At 40.0% G+C, this 23,603-nt stretch overlaps 1 protein-coding gene across 5 annotated transcripts; it reads left to right on the top strand.

Annotated features, from left to right (window-relative positions):
* The first annotated feature begins 957 nt into the window (after positions 1–957).
* On the top strand, positions 958–15,395 carry cdca2 (cell division cycle associated 2). 5 transcript variants are annotated; one of them, XM_046385716.1, is made up of 15 exons: positions 958–1,322; positions 1,823–2,012; positions 2,710–2,846; positions 4,114–4,279; positions 4,639–4,793; positions 5,232–5,366; positions 6,575–6,704; positions 7,899–8,230; positions 8,457–8,508; positions 8,600–8,674; positions 9,253–9,374; positions 10,273–10,338; positions 10,569–10,637; positions 11,593–11,755; positions 11,992–15,395. In XM_046385716.1, the coding sequence occupies exons 2-15, from the start codon at positions 1,823–1,825 to the stop codon at positions 12,912–12,914; spliced, it is 2,715 nt and encodes a 904-aa protein (XP_046241672.1). In that variant the 5' UTR covers positions 958–1,322; the 3' UTR covers positions 12,915–15,395. The 5 variants fall into 5 exon arrangements, with proteins under 5 accessions (XP_046241672.1, XP_046241670.1, XP_046241671.1 ...); XM_046385714.1 differs by having other exon boundaries at positions 11,590–11,755; XM_046385715.1 differs by having other exon boundaries at positions 10,566–10,637.
* Positions 15,396–23,603: the final 8,208 nt, after the last annotated feature.

The raw sequence follows: 23,603 nt of genomic DNA, 5'->3' as shown, positions 1-23,603 counted from the left end.
CAAAAGTACAGCATGGTTCACCCACCTGTTTGGGCTTAGTGATTTTCAGTTACGCAGATTTAAGGACTACCTTCTGGACTACCTCATACTTGCACACACTAGCACATGCATACTTACGCTGCTATATGCTACAACCGGATTCTTTATTTAAATGTTTAGCTTATTTAAGTGTCTAGTTTTAATATTCTTTTTATGTTCTATTTTCTACTTAGCTTATATTTCTATTTTATTCAACTTTTACCTCGTACTTATATTTTTATATTTTTAGAGTCTACTTATTGCTCCCAGGACCTGAGTCCGTACCATAAACATGTGAATGTGAGCTGGTATGACAATAAAGTTCCTTGAATCCTTGAATCCCTTATGTAAACTGAGACCACATGAAAATACGGTAATTATGAATTTCTGTTCTTAAAGTGATATTCATTTTGGTTTATGGTGGTGATTAACCTACCAACATTATTTACTATTATTTTATTTACCAAAACTTCACAATTAAAAACCAATATTAAAAATCCAAATCTCTATTATATGTATTAGAAGGAATAAGTCCAAAGTCACACTATATAACCTCCAACAAGAATATGCTGACAGCTACCTGCCCGGCTGGCTGACAGATTGGTGAAGTTTTAAGTGAGCATCAGGTCAGCTATGAGCAAACAGAATGAGAGGAGGATGCAGTACACCTCCAGCTGTTTGGTTTCAAAACAGCCAACAGCAGATGGGCCCTACAGTCGAGGGAGTAAGTTCCAGTCCATCTGGAAGAAAGCTGTCTTTGAAAATGTTACCCCAAAACATTAAATGAATGATATGGCCTGGTTTTCATGCATCTATGGATCAGTATTTGCTCAATCTATCTGTGTTCAATTTACTTTGTCTGTCGGGGTCACGTGGTAAGTTGTCTGCCTTTACCATTGGCTAATTCATATTAAACGAGTTCCGGTCCCTTTCAAGTCCTTAAAAATCAAACACGGAAGTTAGTTCCCCCGAGCGTTACAGTTCCATAGTTATTATTGATATTTTAACAACGTACGTCGTTTTTACTCATATTCTGCACTTGTAAAGAAGATCTCATAATACTTAGGCTGTTTTTCAAGTTGTATAAGTTTGTGAGGTTTACTAGTGTTACTGACTTTTTTCGCGGAGGGATCCATACGTGGCCGCTCACTCTGGCGTGGAGGGTGTTTTGAATTTCGCCCTGCATCTTTTTTGATCGTCTAAATTTTATAAGCACAAACGCTTTTTTAATGACACAGTAGTCTATATGTGCTTTTATATATTTCAACAACAGGCACCCCTGTCATTTATCTTAATTGTCAAAGGTAAGTATTTTACTTGCTGTCGCTCCCTTGTCTTTAACACTGCTGCTACTACTGTTAGCTAACGTTAACGTCCCGTGTGAACATAAGTTCATGGTATTAAACGGTTAGCCTTAGGATCAGTTTACCGGTGGTGATAATAACGTAAAGTCTCTGGCAGAGCGTTTATTATGATGCCTATTTATGGAGTTTTGAGTTAAAATTGAACTAACCTAGTGTTATTGTGTTTTCTTATTAACTACTATCCTGTCAAAATGAGGGGAACATTACTCTTTGCAACCTTGTGGACTTAAGCATGGTCTTTTATTCATGCAAAATGTTTAATTTATATTTTTGTTTGTTGTCATGGCTTACAAACACGAGCTTTAACGGAACAATATGTAAAGCATAAACGATTGATTGACGGGCTCTATTATCATGCATCTTAAAATTCCCCACATTAACTAAGTTACTGTTGACTTGTTGTGGTTCAGCTGCTCTATGATTATAATTGTTTTATGCAGATGGCTATGGTGAAGAAGAACACTGGTAGTGCTGAGGAAGATCAGGAGGAAGTGTTCTCCCCCTCAGAAGAGAACTCCCCTCCTGTTTTAAAAGATGTCTCAGCTCCCCTGAATTTCTCCGAGCTCACACCCTGTCAGTTCGGCATCTCTGCTCAGAGTTTTACCCCAGCATCATTGTCAGCCCGCAAAGGTGAGAGGACTGTTCCTTATTTGATGCATCTAGTGCATTTGCATAGCCTTTCATAGAGTGCATACTTTGTATCGATTCAGCTGCAGTTAGCCACCGCTGGTAGAGTCTATGAGAAACATTATGTCTATAAAGGGTTTCTTATAATTGTTAATAGAACTGCCACAATTATCCAATTAATAGATTAGTCTCCAGTCATTTTTCAAGCGAAAATGTCAAACATTTTGTTTTCAAATATTAGGATTTGCTCCTTTTGTAAATTATGATGTAAATGTAAAATCTTGGGGTTATAGGCTGCTGGGTTTTCAAAAGAACAATGTAAAGACATCACTCTGGGCTCTGCAATATTGTGATGTGCATATATATGTATATATTTTACTTTTTTTTTCTTTGATGTTCATAGAGTAAATGATTAATCAAATAATCATGTAATTAAATAATTTTGCAGATTAATCAGTAATGAAAATAGTAGTTAGTGTCAGCCATAATCTGTAAGATTATGATTTAAGCCGCCCAAAAAGAAATATGTAAGCATATTACACCGTATTACAGTCACAAATGTGACCAAGGCAATAATAGAGGAACGCTTCAGCACCACTGACGCATAAAATCAGACATTAAAAAAAACATCAAGGGAAAGTTTCCCCTATATGACAGCAGTCAGATGTTACTAAAGGTATTTTTGTCCCTCTTGAACTAGACAAGTCACGTCTAGCTCAAATAAAGGCAAGGCGGAGGTCCACCATTGGTGCCAGGGGCTCCCCAGAGACAAACTCTCTCATCCGCTTCATGGCACTACAGAGGATGAAGACTGCACCATCATTCCAAACTCCAGAGGTGAGATGCTTCTCAGGAAACCCTTGTTACACCATATTGGAGTGTGAGACAGTGTTGAGATTACAGTCTGGATTTTATTGACTCTCTGTGATAAATATAGGACACTTAAATAAATCCTGAAGGAGACTACATACTCTCTCCGGTTTTCCTTATCATATTGATCTTTCCATGTTGATCAATATTGAAATCTCACAGTATATCATTTGATGAGCTGCCAATTTGATGAGTTACTGAATGACTGAAGCCTGTTGAAACTGCAACATTAAACATTAGAATATATTGTGTGATTAAAAACATATACACATTAACATGGAAAGTTAGCTTGCCTTGGTCTGCATTTTCTTTGACTTCATTGACTCCGCAAAACAAGCAAACAGCAGGGATATGTTGCTTTTTCACCATAGAACAAAAAAAAAAAACATATGTTGAGGGTTCTACCTGTGAGTCTAAATTATGATTGATTTCTGATGCTGTTAATGCTTTGTCTGCATCAGAATTATTGAAGGACAAGGAGGCTGGCACCGAAAAGCTTAAAGGCATAGTGTGTAATTTCTGCATTCAATCAAAGTGAACAATTGTGGCATGCACTACTCTGAGACAGGCATAGCATGAAGTAACATGAGACTGTGAGAGTTGTTGTCTGCATTGGTAAACACCCACCACTGAAAAGCTTTCTGATGTGACTCAAGCTGAAATGTTAAAGGACGAGATATTGTTGTATTCATTTTATGTTTGGTCAGGGAGTTATAGTGACAGCAGACCAAACGAAACACATTCTTACCTTGTATAAAATTCAAGGGAGTATGTAAGTAAGTATTTAAGTATGTTATTTTTAGAGAGAGAAGAATTTTATTGCAGTTTTTAAGTCAGTGGCATGGGTCAGCTCAGAAACAGTAGCTTGAAAGTCCATAGAATCTCCTATGGACTTTGGGTAGTCCATGGGTACCAAGTTACCAAGTCTGTCTGAAGGTGGTGGTACTGAAGGTATGCATTCTCTTGCATCAAATGTCGCTTGATAGAAAATATTCTTTTACTCTCTTGTGAATGGTAAAAACAGAATATTCTCAAGCATGAGACTTAGTGTGACTTGCCTGTTAAACGATACGCAGCTCAGCAAACCATAATATTCCTGAGCTGTGTGAGTGGAAGGAGTATGTTATAAATCTGCTGCCTCTCAGTAGTACCACTTCAATAATTTCTGAAGTCTATGACCTGTCAAGCTGCATCATTGAGCAGATATGTTTGTTTTTGCTGTCCCAACTCTCAGCTTGTCAGAAACAGCCCCTTCCCTCCCCGGGTCACCTCCACACTGAGGCAAAAGATGGCCTCCTTCCAGAACCTGATGGATGTGGAAGAGAGTGAGGCCTGTGATCCAGTGCCAAGGCAGGACAGCACCACTGGAGGATGCATCAAGACAAGAGATTATCTGTCTGGTGAGGCTGCCTCATTGCCATAGGATTAATAGTTTCACTTCTCAATGAGGATCTATGCCACTAGAATTTCTTTATGGTGACTGGGGGACTGTTCAAAAGTAATGGATTAATGCAAAGCACCACATAAGCCTGATTCTGACAACATCTTACACCAGTCATGTTTTCAGCTTGGTCAGCTTATTAAATTGGTGGGTTTCTGAGCTGTTTGTTGTTGAAGTGACTTTACCTCCGTTCCTTTGATCATGTTTCTTAAAGTTGTTTTTCAAGTAAGTTTTTTGATGTTTGTTTGATATGTGATATTTTCCTTTTTATTTAATTGATGTGTCCCCAAGTCCGATTTGTTTTTGTATGTTTATCAGATTGGAACAGCCGTGATGGAGAGAAGGAGAACCACCCATCACTGATGACACCCACACCCAACAAGAGAAGGCGACTGGGCCCCCTAGAATCCTGTGGACTGCAGATTAGAGAGACCAGTGCTTCTATCCTCCACTTAAATTTGAAGGAGCATGAGGTACACTCACTCTGACTGTGTTTCCTATTTGACTGCTGTAAATAATTTAACTAAAAGCTCTTACCTCTCTGTACTTTGCTTCCATTGAATCTGCTGAGTATTTTTAACTCCTCTGTGAATGGTAGATCTTGGTGCTACACAGGAGTGCAAGCATCAGAAAAGAGAGAAACAAACACACTGAAGCAAACCAAGTGTGATTTAAGTGCTTGGTATTGAGGTTTATTTATTTATGCATTACATCTTTTTGTCTTTTACTTGTTCAACTGTACTTGCATTTTGTCATCAAGTGCAGTGTCAAGTTTTATGTCTTCTATTCTAGGCACTGAAACAGCAGTTTGGTAAATTTTGTATTTTCTGTATACACCGTAATAATGTTCTTTATGTTGAGATGCTGTGCAACACAATGAAACAGTGTGAATTCCTTAATCATACCCACAGGAGTATGAAGAGCCGGTGACGCAGGTTTTGACACTAGAACCACTATCATCCAGTGAGTCTGTGGAAGAGGCCCAAGCTGTGCTTACATCCCCACCCTTTCAGCTCCAGGCCTGTTCCCCTCGTAAAAGCCAACAGGTTAGGTCTTAATTCAAACTGTAACAGAATGACATTACCACATATAAAAATGCACCGGAAACCAGTAAATATGTGTTGTGTGATTAACTGCACAACCAGGTTCATGCAGCAACTGTTACTTGTAATGTTTACTAACCAAGCACACAATTTTCTGAGCAAAACTCTGAATGACCTTTGCCCACTGAGTCAGTATAGCACACTTTTGACACAACATGGTGTTGAGCTATAATGATGTGCGTTTCAGCTGCAGCCTTACAGCATGTAATAACGAGGCAGATCTGGAATACTTCCGCCCTCCTAAAGAGCAGAGTGATGATCTTCTCTCCCAACCAAATACTCTTTTACCCAAAAGTGCTCAACATTCAGGTCACACGGGCAGCTAAAGAGAAAGTACCTATTTTAGAAATTTTATTGTGTTGCAGAATTGCTTTCTGTTTGTGTTGGTAGCTGACTGGGTGGGTGGGGTTCAATGCATGTGAAAAAGACACCCGTCTCAATATTCACTAGCAAATTGAAATTTTTAATTAATTAATCATAATAATCAATAATGATTAATCAACAGATGAATCGTTAATGAAAGCCCTAATGTGCGCGTGTCAGCCTCGACAAACCGACCACAGTGTTGTGTTAAGAACTGTTCAGAGGTAACTTGAATGTCTTGGTTTTGATATTTTTGTAAAAATTTATGTTAATATCAGATTAATCTCCATGTAAAGATTCCACATATGAATGCAGAAACTGTAGATATGTAACAAGATCTTGGTTGTGGTTTCTGTTTGTAGTAATATTTTCAGTTTCATTGTGTAGGTGACAATGTGCAGTGACAGTAAAAACTTACTTTTCTTATCTTATTGACCAATCACACTGAACGGTGCAAATTAGCTTTTTCTTAGCTTATTAAGGTTAGATGTCTTTTACAGAGATGAGCTGAAATGGCTGCAAAAAACAGTAATTGGACTATAAATAATAACTGACACATGAAAGGTGAAGTCTTGCCCTGGATTTCCATCATCAGGCTGCACCAGAAGCCCTGAAACTTTAGACATGGTCGCCAGAGGCTCAAATTATTGTCAGATGATTTCTGATGGGGGTTATATCAGGTAAATTGCATTGTAAATTCACTCTTATTCATCAGCCTGTTTTGTTAAGCTCCTTGAGCTATAGTCAGTCCAACAGAATGGGAGCTCTTATGTATTCTCTCACAACAGGACGGTGTCTTTGAACTCCAAAGCCCCAGCCAACCACCACCTGATGATTCTGCAGCTGCTCCATCAGCCAGGCCTACGTCCTCCTTCCACATTCCCTTTCTCCCTGCTCAGCTAGAGATGAAGCCCAATGGTAAACACACAGTGCTCTCAGTGGCCGTGCAAGAGTAACTGTCCTTTTATCTTGGTTAAACTCTGCCTTTGAGGCTTGATATTCAGGGCTAAAATTGATACAAGATATCCAGGCTGTATACCAGAGTGTCAGTTGTAGTTATGTTGTCAGCGAGGAAATATTAAGCCAGATGTTTGTGTGTAGTGTTTTGTTTTTGGATTTTTTTGTGTGTGTCCAGTGTGAAAAAGGTATAAAAAAATTAAACCAAAGTAACCTTACTTTCTGCCTCTTCATATATTGAGTAATAAGGGCAACAAGAGGTGTATGTCTTTTACCTCTCTTTTACCTAACCCTTTGACACCGTTCAAAAAAACCCACTAACACCTTGCTTTTGTCTTTGGTGGGAAAGACTGCAATCAGCATTCATCAACATAGCCTCAGACTAAAGTCAGTACTCAAACAGAGACTCCAGATCGTTCTGTTATCCTCCTGTATCTTTTCTTTTTCTCCCTCTCTTCTTTGTAAATTTGTTCATGAAGTTAAGTGCAATTCCTCTCCATTCAGCTGTCAAATAAGAGAGAATGAGAATACATTGCAGTGGATTTCTACACCACCCTGCTGCAGATGAAGATACACTCATACTCTACACCTGACCATAACATCAACAGGAACTTTAATGACATCACATTTTAAATACACAGACAACTTTGCAGCTGTAACAGCTTCCACTCTTCTGGGAAGCCTTTCCACAAGATGAAGTGCTTCTGTGGGAATTTTTGCCAATTCATACAGTAGAGCATTTGTGAGGTCAGACACTGATGTTGGACCAAAAGGTCTGACTCACAATCTCTGTCCAGTTCATCCCAAAGGTGCTGGATGGGGTTGAGGTCAGGTCTCTGTGTGGGCCAGTCAAGTTCTTCCATCATTCAGTCTGTATTGAGTTAAAAATAGGGACTGATGTAAAAGATGGGAGAGAAAAAAAAGGTCAATTCTGTACCATAGTCACTGGCCTCCATGTTGTTTTCTACTGAAAAAAAACACAAAACAACGAGTTGAACTTGACTGCTGTCAGTGCAAAAGGAGTCACTCCCCTATTTTTAGTAGGTTTCCCTGCAGTTAAAATAAAAACAAAACAAACTATATACAAGCTTTTTTTTCGTATTTTTTTTTTCTTAACAGTTTATTTGTACACTCAATCTTTTATCCTCTTTGCAGTAGAGGATAACTCCGCTGGGAAGTCTGTGGGTAAGAGCAAGAAAAAGAGCGTGCGCTTTGGAGGTGCACTCTCTCCTGAGTTCTTTGACAAGAACCTGCCCCCCAGCACGCCGTTACAGAGAGGGGGCACGCCAGCCCGAGCACCCACACCAGGTGGAATCTTACAGCTGCGCTCAGTGCTGAAGACGCCACAGAGGAATGAGTCCCAAACACCACAAACTCAGCCAAACCTCTGCAGCCCCACTGTTTTCGGTGCTTCTCCTACACTTGCAATGCCTCGCAACCGCAGAACGGAGTCTCTGGGAGAGGACAGTGAAGAGAAGGAGGCAAAGGTAGACCCCTAACCCATTTTTCTGTGATGGTAGCATAGTGTTTCTACAGGCTTGTGCATCACTTTTGTTTTGCCATGAGTCAACTTTTTTTTCTCAGTATACTTTGCAATTATTACTACATGAAAGTCACATGTATGAGATGTTTTGTTGTTTAATAATTGTGTATTATTTAACAGAACCTGTATATATATGAATATCTGTGGTTTTCTTTATTTTCTGGTCCCAGATTTCTTTCCCTTTAATGAAAGAGAGTGACTGTGTGATGGCACATGATACAGGTTGGTTTATTTACCCTCACAGTTCTGGCCTATTTTGTTCAAGTCATTTTATGATGACTGCTCTCTACTTTTGTGTTTGTTGTGTTTTCAGAATGTACATGGGACGCCCAACCATTGAATTTAAACACTGCTTTCCATGAGGAGTCTCTTTCTCAGACTCTGACAGGTGAACTGCTGTCATACTTCCCCAGTGTTTCCTTACATTGTCATTTAACTTCTTTTTCTCGCCTGTTTTCTGTAGTCTCCTGTCAAGACTAAAGAGAAATGAAGTTTTATTTTACAGTGTGTGTCTCAAGCAGTTCTTGTTTGTGGTTTTTAAGACACCTGAAGAAACTAACCCAGTTACCTCTATATAATGCACAAAAAATAAAATATCTGGGAAATTCACTTGTTGTGGCAGCTCACAAGGACAGAAGAGGAGTGCAAAAAGCAAAGAGTGTAACTGTTTTTGCACACTCTTTGCTTTTTGCACTCCTCTTCTGTCCTTGTGAGCTGCCACAACAAGTGAATTTCCCCACTGCGGGATCAATAAAGTTCATCTTATCTTATCTTAATAAATATCAGAGAGAAAATTATATGAAACCACTGTTGGCAAGTATCAAGGACAGTATAGGACCTTATTTATTTTGATCCAGTTACACAATCTGTTTTCTGTTCACAATTTCCATTTACCATATTAATTTACATAATCAGTATTAATGTTACTAGCTGATAAAGTCTCTGTAACCCTAACCCTTCCCTCAGAGTGTGAGACTCAACCCAGCACAACCTCCCAGATGGATGAGCTGACATCCTTACCAGAGCCACAGCAGCAATTTGAAACAAGTGTTGAAGCTCCAACTCAATCTAGAAACCTAAGGAAAAAGGTCTGCGACCACCACCACTTTATTTATTTAATCTCTTTCTTTTCTTAATTAATTGTGAGTGCCTCTATAAATAATTGCACTATTTCTAATTACTAATTCTATTACTAATTCTACTTGTTATTCCAATGAGAAATTGAGGACTCATTTTCTTCGTTTACTATTTCTTCGCAATAGTAAATGCACAAAAGTAAAAACAATAATGAATGGTCTCTAATTGTTCATTGATTGCAGTGAGTAGGGTCAGCAACATGATATATAAATGTACCATCAAACTAAACTGAATATACCTGCTTTATTGGATTAGTGCTTTTCAGGCTCAAACTGCTACTTACTCTCCCTGATGCTTTGCTGCCTAGGGTATTTTATGCATCACTGTGACTGGAGAATATGTGTATGCTGCGACAATCACATTATTGACGGTCAGACTTTCACAAACTGACTGCAGCATTTTATATTCTTGAGCAAAACTTAGGGACACCATAATGATTTGCATTCTTTATTAGCCACTGGATACAGCCATAATTAACTAATTGTTATGGTGGTAGACTAGTTTGGTTTTATGATAGATATACTGTACAGTGTTTGTTTTTCCAGCCCGTCTTCCCTCTGCCTCTCACTGTTTTCGCTCTCTCTTCCTCTCATTTGCAATATACGCCAACACTGCTTTAGGTCATGTGCCCATAGCATAAGCCTGTTGTGCGTCAGTAACAATCATCTAAAATTAATTATCCAGTCCATGCAGTCAGCAAATCGTCTGTGCTTTCTAGTAATCAGCTTTCTTGAGGAATTGTTTTCTGTTGATTATTGCCAGAGGAATTATTACTATCGTTGATACATTCACATACAGTGAAATTTTTATATTTTTATACAACTAATGTAATCTAAATCTCTTCTGTAGCAACCAGCACCACAGTGTGGATCTACCAGTGAGGCTCCAGCTCGCTCCAACAGTCGAAAGAGAAAGGTGTGCTATTACCACAAACTGCTTTCACCTCAGTCTCTCGTAGAAATCTCCATTGACCAGACAAGATTGTCTCTGTAATAATTTAGGGGTCATAACGTGCTCCCATCTAATCTGCTGTTTAATTCCACTACATCTGAACTTAATCTCGTCCAGGGATGTGTGTGAAAGAGTGTGGCAGGGAGACAGCTTATATAATGTATACTCATACTAACTTTGTGTTTCCCCAGCAGCCAGAGGAGAGCGAACCTGTGAAGAGGTCGACACGCTCTGCTGTCAAGTCAGCCTCTGGGAAGATAAAGGTGAGTTGGCTGAATCTGCTCGTTTGATTTCTCTTTACAGCACTTCAGTGAGGGATCTGCAGACTTGTCTTTCTGGGAGGCAGTCATGGAGCTGAAAGTCTTAACTCAACTTACTTTAGCTCAGTTGGGGAAAAGGACTGTGTTTACATATGTTTATATGCCCCAGACATACTACCACAGTTTAAGCATCCTCAGATCAGGATTGTAAATAATGGGAATTCCATTATGAATATTTTCTTACTCACTTATTTAGTCAACAAATCCCAACTAAGCAACAGTGTACTGGACTGCACTGTTCTGATTGGGTTCCCAAGCGTTTTTTGCATGCTTAAAATAGATATGTTTTAAAACACAAATATGAATATATAAATATATATATTGTTTCTGAAAAGTGCTAAATAAATTCCTTAAAACAGAGTATTGTGGCTCAGCAAACATTAACTAGTGAAATCGGAAATGAACAATTTTCAGCAGCTGATTTGGTCTCCTAGTAAATATTTACAGCAGCGGGACAGGGTATGGGGGATCAACTCAAAATAAATATTTCATCAACATAATGAAGTAATATTTCACCCAGTGCAACAGTACAGCTTATTGATGTGTTTAATTAGGTTTTGGTCAACGATTGAGCTCTGTGGCATAGAATAATAAGATATGTCAGGCTGTGGACACACAGGCAATGCTTGTTAGTACAATACATTTATTTTTAGTGTCAGTGTTTCGTGGCATCTGTTGATAATGAGAAAAATATCACCAGCCTTCTCCCTAAAAACCCATTCTGAGAGTTCATCATTTCAGTTTACTCAATACGTCAGTCGCTGTGGTATTAAACGTACAAGAAGCAATCATTCAGAATAGTAAGAGCATACTGGCCAACCAGTGACAAATTTCACTTCACTACACTGACATGTCTGTCCAGATCTCTGTAATAGTGCAGATTGCCTCTTCACAGAAGACCTCCACCACAACAAATCGGTGGAACAAGGACGTGGACCGCTCCCTGTACAGCTCGCGGGCATATGCCTCCAAGAACCCCACCCTGAGTCCCATCACAGAGAGGTTGTCCTTCATCAGCCAGTCTCCTGCAGCACAGCAGGCTCCCTCTACTAGCTGTACAAGTAAGGCAGTAACTACAGTATCTTAGAGTCAAAAGTGAAATATGGATTTAACGTGTGATATCAGACGGGGAAAAAAACTTGGCATGATCCCTTAATTAGTTTCCCCCCCACACACATCCCATCAAAATCTATGATTGTCAGTCACTAAAATTACTTTTTCGAACTTTCGAACTCATAGATGGCAGCAGTGATTGGTAGAAATCTGTCTGAGATTGTTTTGTCTTCATTTTTTCCAGCAGACCCAAATCATGAGACCAGCTTGAAGCCTGACATAACTAACAACAGTCAAACAGTAGGTGACCTGGAAAATCCTTCAGAAGATTCCAACACATCTCCCAAACCCAGTAAAGAAAGCACCACAAGGACGATTAGTGGGAGAGGACTGAAGAAAAGGAAAGTCAGTGTTGCTGATGGCATCCTTCTTGGTAAGGAGACTCTGGACCAGATGGGAGGAAAGATGGAGGAGCACTGTGAAGACCAATCCCCTACAAACTATGAGCAATCAGGGGAAATCCCACTGACCCACTCTGTGACTGAACAGGGAGCCGTAGCCACTAAAGTTGATGCCCAGACCTCTGCAGATGCACACTGCACAGACTCCGATGAAACATTAGAATGTCATGACAGTCGAGAAGCATGCACCTCACACTGCCAAACTTCAGGTGAGGAGTGCAACAACACTTTGAGCCTGCCCTCAGAGCCAGCACAGAGAAAAGCTAAACGGGCCAGGAGGAGGGCTGTGAACACCTCAGTCGTACAGGAACGGGGTAACCAAGCAGAACAGCACCAAACGAGCCCTGAAGTGGAGGAGAAGGAACAAGGAGAGCAAGCAGCTTGCCAGCCGGAAAACATCAGGTCAAGCTCTGATAGCCAGGAAGAGGGGATGGTGTCCAGTTTGGACCTCGCCCCATGGCAGGCTAACTTTAATTTTGAGGATGTGTTCAAACCTGTTACCACTAGAGGGCAGTGCTCAGTACGCCGCAGCCTGAGGAACCAGAGTAATGCGAACCACAGCAACATTGGTGGTCTCGCCTGGCTGCCGCGTACCTCCCCTGATTCCAGTAAAGAAGCTCGCAGAAAGACCAGGGGCAGACGACACAGTGCCGCTCCACCTGTCCAACCTGTGCTCCCTGAGGAAACGTCGGACAACACTTCATGAGATGTTTGAATGAATGAACTGAGATTAAATGTGGCTTACTAATATGTTAATTACACCCTCATACTACGTGCCCTGTTTTCTTAAACACAAAGCAATGATCATCCAAGGCACTGGCTGATTGTTTTATATTAGCTAAAATATTGATGCTTTTGTTCCCTGTGAATTATTAGAGCTGACCGATAATTTGTAGCCAGTCTTCCTCCACTAACCAAGCCAGTCAATACACTGAGAGTCCAATCATCTCTGCTGACTACCTCTTAATCAATATCCAACCACTTAGCTGGTAATCACAGTGCATCTTCGTTCTCACTCTCCAAAGTCACTGGATCGAGGATCTCCTGGTCAATATCTACTCTTTGTGGATGGATGAAGATGGCTGCACTACTTTCACAATCTGTCAAGCAAAGCTGGTCAGGTGCCTGAGTAGTGTAATAGTAATTTAACTTACACACAGAAATTTAATTAATAGGCTCTGAGAATTCTGTTTATTTGGTGTTGCTGAAATTTTTCTTTTTCTTCAGCGATCTAACCTGTTGACATACAGGGAAATGTCCAGAATAAGCTCTGCATCTCATTGCATTGTCTGAGCTTTTAATTGATTGTTTTTACGTACTGTCGGTAGTTAATAGTAATAGCCAATTTAATTGCAATTATCTTGTACATTGCATCATATTTGTAATCACTTCCCTTCACAATTCACTTCAAGTACGGCAGCTTTCCTTTAGCACAAACCAGGACTTTTTGCCATAATTGGATGCATCGCTTCAGAAATTACCATTCTGTTCTACATTTTTGAATTTCAGCACAGCCAAATATCTGGAAGTAAATTGACCTTTAACCTCAGAATCCACCAGTCACTGATTCAAATCAGCCCCTCTTTACTGACTCCATCCATCTGTCAGAGAGGAATGGAGCGAGCAGTAACAAATTGAGTTTCAAATTCAGTTCACATAGGAAAATTGGCTCCCAGAATGATGCATGACTGTGATCTATCCATCACTGGGTAATTGACTCCCTCCTTTTACATCAAGTCAGTGTCACTTCTGAAGGACACCAGAGGTTCCTTGCTCTGAACGTGTGCCAAGGTTTCTTCTGTATTCCCACTGGAAGACAAATGGACAGAAATGTATAGGCTCTAGTATAGCTGTGGGTTGGTGCAGTGGGGCTTCTGTGCCATCTGGTGGTGAACCAGTGGAACTGCAGTCGCCATCCATTCATCTGTCATTTTGATCAAGTATGAAATAAGTCACAGGAACTGATGTTACTGCCAGGAGAGGAAATAGTGCAGTAGATGCACATTCATTTATGTCAAAAGGCTTTTTGTTGGGCGCTGCTGCTGAGCATGAATCATCTACAGCTTGTGCGTGTTTGCATCTTTTTTTTTTCCTGTGTATCCTGTGCCTCTTTTTTTCCCTGTCTGATTTTAAAACTTCTAATTGCAAGTGTCTTTTGAGTAGGCTGTTTTATTGTGAGAGTGTACAGCCAAACTGCTGCACCTCCATACAAGTGGGTGTGGGGTGTGTTTTGTGTCTGAGAAAGTGTATGAGGGGTGTGAAGCCGAAGCCCCCGTCCCTGGCAGACGGACATACTGAAGACGGCTTAACACAAGAACAATGGGGTCCTTTGACCAAAACGACGCCCCCAAGACATGTGGCCTCCTATCACCGTGGCAACCCCCCATGGGACAGGGAGCAGGCTGACAGCTGGAGAGGAGGACTTACAATAAATGGAGTCCATTTCTTTCCACTGAAGCTCCCTTGCTCTATATGTTTTGCCTCCTCGCCCTGTCCTCCACTGCTCAAAGTCCTTATGAATGTGAGTTCTCATTTTGCATCTTCTTGTGATTGGCCTTATGGACTTGACTTCCCACCAGCAGTCCATCTAGCTTTTCCAGACACATAAAAAAATTAGAGATGACAATAAATCAAGTTGTTATAGGCTTTTGTTGCTGTCAGTAATAAGAGAGCATTGATCTCATTGGCTAATATGAGGCTGAGCCACAAGATTTCACACTCACTGTACTCTTGATTTTACGCCTCATCTTTAAACGGATGAGCACTTTCTGTACAGACAAAAAGGCATAATCAGATTTTTGTACTTCCAGATTTAGAGACTTTCGTCTTTCAATTAGTTAATTAGTAGCTGAATGGTATTAAGTTGTCCCGCTGCCTCAGTCCATTCTGTGCTCAGTGCTCTGAGCCCTCTATTATTGATGCTCAGAGGCGCGCTCTCTAAGCCCTGCACAGCTCTCCTATGGAGCTGAAGACAGCAGGAGGAGGGCAACAAACAAAGGCAGGGCAACAACAAGAGACCCTCTAGCTACTCTCAGTTTGGTTTTCTGTCCCAGTGTGTCTGCATGGTGCAGCTGCAGCTGGCCCAGACCTGCTTCAAACAGCCGCAGCTGCACCATGCTGCACACACCCTAGACAAGGTGTTCATTAGTTCATTTTGTGTTTCATTAAAAAAATGCTGTGTAGTTCATTTGGGAATCTTCAATCTATCATGTATACAAAACTGGGACTGTTTTAACCATCAACTGTTTTGTACTGGGCAAGAGCTGCTTTTGTTAACTCTGGGTCTGACCACAGGCAGTCAGGCGATTTATGTATTAGTTTTTGCTAAATAAATCACGTATCTTAACATACGTACACTATATAGACAAAAGTATTGGAATGGGGCTGTTTTTTTTTTCAGGAGGGTTGGGCCCCTTACTTCCAGCGAGGGGAAATCTTAATGCTTCAGCATACCAAGACATTTTGGATGATGTTATGCTTCCAACTTTGTGTCAACAGTGTCCCAGTGCACAAAGCAAAGTCCATAAAGAGATGGCTGAGAAGTATTCAAACTTATAGCAACAGTTTTAGGATATTTGCTATATTTAACCTATTGTGCTTGTTTTTCAAGAAGTTTTTTTTGTTTGTTTGTTTTGGGTCCATTTCTAAGCCATATAAAAATCTGACGGTGGCTTCATGGACATTTTCATCAGCCCCCTATCCAGCACCTTCCACATAAAAGCATCTCCAAAGAGAACTGTGTGATGATAAATTGCATCATATGATTGAGGTTGAGGGTGAAGCCTACAACTTTAAAAATGAAAAAAATCTCACAGAAGTGAGCTTGCCAGACCTCTGCAACTCCTCATCTCAGCTGAGGATACATTAGCAGCTACTAGCAACACAATCAAACCCAGAGGAGTAGATTTTGGGGGGTGTGCATGGGTCATGTCCATTTGACCTCTTGCCATGAAAGTAGCAGAGCACTTTTGACAAACCAATTGCATGAGACACCTGGTGCCTGAATTTTTTCTTTACATAAATCAAGACACTTTAATTAATGCAGAAAAGGCGCAGTGTGGTGGATAAAAAAAAAGCACCGAAATGCTGCAAATGAAGTGATGATGCTCATACCCTCTGTTTAATATGTGTCACACGTAGTGTTGAAACAAAACTTAAACCCTTGCCAAAACCGCCGACCACACAGTCGATTGTATTGGAGGTAATGTAAGCGGCAGGTTTTGACAGGAAAGAGGAATGCATATAAAGCTGGTTCTGCTTCACTGACTTTGATTAATCCTCCTTTTTTTGGCCCTTTTAAGCCACAGTCATGTAGGTGAATGGATTTGCTCTGATTAAAGCAAACTGATCAGATTAAAGGAGAAACCAACAAGTGTCTTAGAGGATGATGTTGTTTCACCTTGAGCCTCCACAATAATTTCAGTGCCCTGCATCAAACTAGATTCTCTGTAGAGCTCCACTGGAGGGGTGAATGCCATTCTTCCAAAAGATATCCCTTCATTTGGATTGGGTGACATTTTGGGGCAGCTGTGACCTAGAGGTTGGATAAGCGGCTTGTGTTCACAGGGTCGCTGGTTCGGTTCCCCCGCCTGACGGGCAGGAAAAATTTGGGTGTGGTGGAGTGATTAATGCGACAACTGCTCCCCCCCTCCATTAGCTGGCTGATGTGCCCTTGAGCAAGGCACTTAACCCCCCTATATGCTCAACGGGCGGTTGATGCTGCCCACTGCTCCTGTGTGTGTTTCACTGCATGTAATTTGCCGGGTGTTGCATGTGTGTGTTCAACTAAGGATGGGTCAAATGCAGAAGACGAATTCAGTGTGTGTATGTAAAAATATATATACTGCCAATGAAGTGATTCATCTTCTTCTTGAGAAATGTGTTTATTGTGCTATACACAAGGAGATTGCTATTGTTGTGTAAGAAACTCTACATTTGTTTATCCTGTCCAAAGCAGCTTTTATAAAGTGCTGTCACTTTTAGTAGGATTCTGTTTCTGTGAACACGTGAAGAGTGAGACCAAAGGAGGAAACCGAAACAGCTAGTAAGATCCTGTTTGTGTCAGGAAGCAACCGGATTTATGGTAAACAGGATTTTTTTTTTGACTGAGGTTAATAACACTGTTAGTTCTGGCTCACAGCACGGCAGATGAAAGACGCCATCGTCACCGCAGTCTTTATTGTTTATGTGCATATAAAAGCAACATGATTAATCGTCCAATAATATATCTTTGAAATGGGTTCGTTTAGCAGTTTGGCAGGAACACTTAACAGACACATTCATCAATAGGTGCATCATAGAAAACAAGAATACAAACAAATGCATGAATCTGAAGACGCATGGACAGAGGTTGTGTCTCCAGAAACAGAAGGACTGAGGACTAACAGTTCCATCAGTATTAAGAGTGTTCCAGAGGACACAGAGAGTTGCCCAGTAGCATACCTGTTCAAAGCTCCAAAATGTCTGGACGTGTCTGAACTCGGTTTACTCTTGACTGATACAATGTGAAGAAGTGTCTTCTGATGAGGAAAAGTAGTCTGTGCTTGAAAGTTAACTTCTCTGACATATTTACTCATACTGAGAGAATGCACAGAGATTTAATAAATGTCTAATTTCAGTCTTGTTGCAAACCTGAAATATATGTAAAAGGTTTGGTGGCGCCTTCAAGAGAATGATTTTACTTGTAAATGTAAGCAGGAATGCAAATGTTTTACTTAAGAAATGAATTTTACTGGATAGATATCTAAGACAGGAACAATAATGATAGCATGTTAATTTCTTATGTTGCTAATTTTGAGCCATTAAACATCCTAGTTGTAGACTCCTTAATGAGGAGACACATGATCCTCCTTCTTTTCTCCTCAAAACAAGCAATTATACCGGTACTTGTATATTGCTTGTATATACTGTGTATTAACTCTTTCCTCACATCACAGATGTTCTTCTGAGTTTGAATCTGGTCTTGTTTCCCCATGTTAACACGAGTTTTCTCTACATTCCAGAAACACGCATTCCCTCTGGGCGTGGATGTGAGCTATGTCTTATTGTCTGTGTGGATTGTAATTGTGTTGTGGACTGGTGACCTGACCTGAGTGTTTCGCTCCCTTCTTCCCATTGCGTTTATCAGAGGCAGGAATAGGAGAAAAGCACAAATGTACAAGGCAGGCCTAAATGCTATATGCTCAGTGATATCAGAATCTTGTACATTTGAGATATACACCTTCTGGGAGGAGAAGTCAACAGAGCCAACATCATCGACATTTTATCTACAGAGAAAAGGAGGCAGCCTGCCATGGCAACTGGAAGTCAAGAACTACGGCTGCTTCTTAAAGAAATCCCAGAAGTGTATTCAACTCTGTGTTCAACTGTGTGAGCATTGAGCTGAAGGGCACTGAAGTCAGCCACTACTTGCTTTGCAAAAGTGCCTCAGAGATTTAGCTTAAGAAGTAGTATAAACTGAGCTGTGGTAAAGAATAAAACAAGTTACCCTTCATGAGGCGCAAAAAAAGGATATACATCAATTTTTGATTTCACAGGAATATAAGAAGCACCTGATATGAAACTAATTCTCTTTAAAAGATGTCCTAAATATACAGTGTCATTGCCTATGTGAACCACACATGTAATAGCATAATAATGAATATTTTCTAGCTGCTCTAGTGACAATGTCAGTGTCAATGTCAGTCTGTCCATTTCTTGTTCACTTTGTGTTTACCGCTAATGCCAACATGCTAAAACAGCAAATTAAGAAGGAAAACATCAAACTTAGACACTGAACCTGCTAAAAATCTAACTCTTAGCTACTCTTATTTCAGCAACATTTTATCCAAAAGTAGTCCCCACGAAAACTGTTGTGAAGTCTGAGGGTGAGAAGCTGTGGTGTCTAAATTACATTAACACTAAATACTGCAGTGATTTTGCCTTATATAAAGCACTTCAGAGGCAATCAGTCAAAGCTCCGTGTGCCCTAGCTGTTACCTGATGTCAACCATGACCTGCATTTAGACTTTCTGGTTCTGCAGGTTGCCCAAGTTATGTCAAGTAAATGAGTTTGCTATCATAATATATAAAAGGGGCATGTTTAATGTAACACATCATCTCTACATCACAGATGAACGACTAAAAAAAAAATGTAGAATGAATTTTAATTAGTGCACCTTGTCATAGATTATTTCCAAGTGTGGACAAAAAAACCAAACAAACAAAAAAAAAAAACCCTCCTTTGTTTTTGTGATGAAAGTGGAGGTGGACTCTGACTAAAATATCATCAAACCATTCATTGAAACATTGTGGCCTGTATGGAATCATCTTCATTTGTAATGTTTCTTTGCTTATTTGTTCAGGTTTTTCTAGAATCTGTAATCTACTCCGTACAATCAAGGTATTTTGCATTTCTAACATCCATGCAGACACCTTGGCAGTATCCAGGATTTTGCAATAATAAACCAGTCATGGTACAGGCATGACTGACTGTGTAACTATTTGCACTTAACTCTGTGTGTTTTCTGTGTATTAATCTACTCAGTAAAGCCCTCACAGAGCCGGAGGTGACCTGATCAAGATCTGCAGTGGCTGGCTGGCTCCTCTCTGAGAAATGGGCTAGGCTGACACGTGTCAGCCATGATAAATGAGCAGGTGTTTGGGTCTGTGTTAAGTAAATGGAGTCATTATTGATGACCTCAGAGCTCCCTGTGTGTTGCCAGTATCTGTGATGACTTCCAGGCCCCCACTGCAGAAAAGGGGATGTTGTGATTCTGTGGGTCAGGGAAGGACTCACAGCCTCGGGGCCAGGCTGCAGTGTCTGCCATGGTGAGGTTAACTTGAGTTACTAGGACTGATGACCTTAGACAGGGAAGTTCACTGGCACCGAAGCTCTGTGGCAGCCTCTGTGTGGCCTGGATGTTAGTCACTCCTGTTGTGACTGTAGAGCTCAAGTTCCATTTGACTTCTTACTTTCCTGTGTAAAGAAATAGTAAAGTAATAGTGGGGGGAAAAGGCACATGCATATACAATATATACAGTGATACACAAGGTACAAGAGAGATACAAGATAGGTTTATTTGTCACACACACACACACACAATCATACACGGTACAATGTGCAGTGAAATTCTTTTTGTCCCTGCTACCAAAATTTAGGTAAGTGAAAATTAAATATTTTATATATATATATATATATATATATATATATATATATATATATATATATATATATATATATATATATATATATATAATTAAAATAGAAAGCTTATAAAAATAATAAAATTAAAAATGTGAAAATGTGCAGCATCTACATGTACAGTATTTACATGTAGTGCAGGTGGGAGTAGGATTGTCCAGACGGATGGCCTGGGGGAAGAAGCTTTTCCTCATTCTCTCCGTGTTGGTTCTCAGGCAGCGGAACCGACGGCCTGATGGCAACAAGGAGAGGAGTGAGTGTCCGGGGTGATGCTACATGAAGTAGCATGTAGTGAGGCTTTGCTAATTTACATCAACAACAATAATGAGAATAAGAATGAAAATCTACAGCCATGGTAGTGGCTCTATGAATCTATTTTTAGATTCAAAGATTCAAACCTGGAAACCTCTTGCTGTGAGGTGACAGTGCTAACCACTGCACTACCGTGCCACCCAACTGTGTGTACCAAATATGGCAATCCATCCAAGAAGTCAATACATTTCGCTTAAAACTACAACAGTCTACTTCATGGTGGCCCCAGAGGAAAAGTCAAGGGATCACCAAAGTCATGAGGATACATCCTCTAGGAACACTGAAAGTCTCTCTCCATCCAATAATTGTTGAGATATGTCTGTCTGGACCAAAGTGATGGACTGTCTGACTGACTGACTGACATTCCCATCTTTAGAACAACACCACTTGCATAACTAAATGTTCAAAGGATTAAAAAAGTTTATCAAAGTACTAAAATGCTAGCATGTTTATTGGCTCAGTGTGTAAATAGGATGCAGTTTCACAATATAAAAATCTAAACTATATCACAGGTGTAAGGTATATGTAAGGTAATATGAGTAAAAATGCCCTACATATCCTTCATAAAGATTTATGTCAGAAAATAAAGTGGTTGAACTGTATCCCACATATAAAAACCAATAAGACACAAGTTTACTTTCCATTCCATTCCTGTAGATGTCTGTTTCCGGGCAGGAAATGTGGATGTGGAAACCTAGATGGATGAGACATGATATCATCATTGCTCTCAGCAGCAGTTTCTGTTGTCTTTAACCATATGAAAAACATAGCAAGCCCTCTGTCATTGTCACCTTGGTTAGATAGTGTGATGCCATAGGACTGAAGGTATTTATCACCTTTGCTGTGATATGTTGGCATGTCACTTTGTTACATGTGTCTCAGGATAATCTGCGATTTTAATTCACATCAATATGATTACATAACATGCTCCATCTGTTGCCTCTCGCTAGTACAGGGGGGAGACAAATAAGCATATCTTTACACAGACAAGAATTAAATTATTCAATTAGGAACCATATTGAATGAATAACTGATTCACCACAGTTTACATAATAACAACACAGATCATTACTGCCTCTGTAATGCAATTTAGGATGACCGTGGAGGGCTCATCATTCATGGGAATGTTCACGTTTTCATCCCCATTACCCTGCAGTTATCTGAAAGTGGTATCATTAATATAAATGACTGCAAACTGAATGGCTTTTAATATATATTGCATGGCTCATATTGATGAAATCCAGTCACATCGTTTGCATTCAGTACTCCATTAACCAACATATCCTTTTTTACATCAATCTCACTCCTGACTCTTAGTGGAATTGATTAAGAGGGTCTTCATGTTCTCTTTCTGGTGTGAGAAGAGCTGGTTGTGTAAGCGAACACTTGGAAAAAGGCGGGGGCAGTCTGCAGTTGGGGTGGGGGAGGTTAAGTCCCCCCCCCCAAATCACCACCACCATCAGATCCACAGGAATGTGTGTGTGTGTGTGTGTATGTGTGTGTAAAAGAGTCCTGTGGCAGCATTGTTGTCTGTGGCGCATCCTGCTCTGCAAACACTGCAAGGCTGCTATACTCCAGAACTCTGAGGCTTGGACTTGGGAAGCCTGTAATGTGGGAGGTCTGGATACAGAACAGTTGAACAAGGCATCATGTGATGTACTTGTTGTTTGTTGTGTGAAAGTGAATAAAAACTCTGTGGAGCAGCTGTTAACTCATACATGAGCTGTTTGAATTTTAAGAAAAAGTGCTTTAATGCTGTTTAAGCAGGGTGAACACAACAAGCTTCCACAACTAGTCTGTTTTTTTTATTTATGTTTTTGTTGATACTATTGCCAATGCAGGTAATGCTATAGCCAGAAGAATTAGGCCGCCAGGCTGCTGTGCTTTGCATTGGTGTATAATAAAACAATGGCTCATGTTACCAGATATGTTACCAGATAGGCTTACAAAAAGTAAAATTTATTTAATGGAAGCAAGAAGAGAAGAAAGGGAGTGAACACAAAATCATACCACCCAGAGTGAAAAAGACTATGTATTAAAGTTTACCCTGTGTAAAAAAAATGTGAAGTTTAAGTTAAATCCAAAATACAGCTGTCTTAGCATAGCATTAAGAAGGGACGGAGAGAAGAAGGGAGGGATTAGAGAGAGAGAGAGAGATTAACAAATGAGATATAATGTGTTAATCAGTGAGCTGAGGTGTTCGTGGGCAGGTTTTGTTACCTTTGGACATACATATGCTACCTGCTCCCCTCTGTTTCAGGCTTGTTTGCTAAGCTATGCTAACTGGCCACAGTAGGTTTATATTTTGCATATTATGGGAGTGGTTTCAATCGTCTCACCTTATTCTCAGTAAGTCAATGAATAAGTGTATTTCCAGAAAGTTTAGCCATTCCTTAAAACAAATTGCAGTCTTCAAGTCTAAATGATGTCTCACATAATTGCTTCCATGCTTGCCAGTGAGAACTGTTGTGGTCACTGTTGTGTGGTAATTAAAGTCCCTGTTCTATCAGTAGCAGTTTGTTTCAAGGGTCTGTTCTTGGTCCATTTATATTTACATTATACATAAATAATATTATTCTTAATATTTTTATTTATTTATTTAATTTTATTTATTTTATTTTAATATTTTTATTTAGCACCTAAGCATCATATTTATGCAGATGATGATCTGGTCTGCAGATATCCTCTGGTTTCACTCCAACCCAGTCCCATATCACCTTATTTCCCGGCTTTTCAGATATCCCTTCTTAACCATAGACATGGTTTATTTGCAGGTAAGATCGAGTTAATGGTATTCTCTACATCCATCTGTGTCTTCTCTGCCATTAAAATTTTATATGATATCATATAAATCCTGCCTAGTCAATTGTCAATGTGACAAGACTGGCAGACTGTCCGTCA

This window comes from Scatophagus argus, chromosome 4 (assembly GCF_020382885.2).
Source record: "Scatophagus argus isolate fScaArg1 chromosome 4, fScaArg1.pri, whole genome shotgun sequence".
Taxonomy (NCBI): domain Eukaryota; kingdom Metazoa; phylum Chordata; class Actinopteri; family Scatophagidae; genus Scatophagus; species Scatophagus argus.
This window is presented reverse-complemented; position numbering and strand designations above follow the sequence as displayed.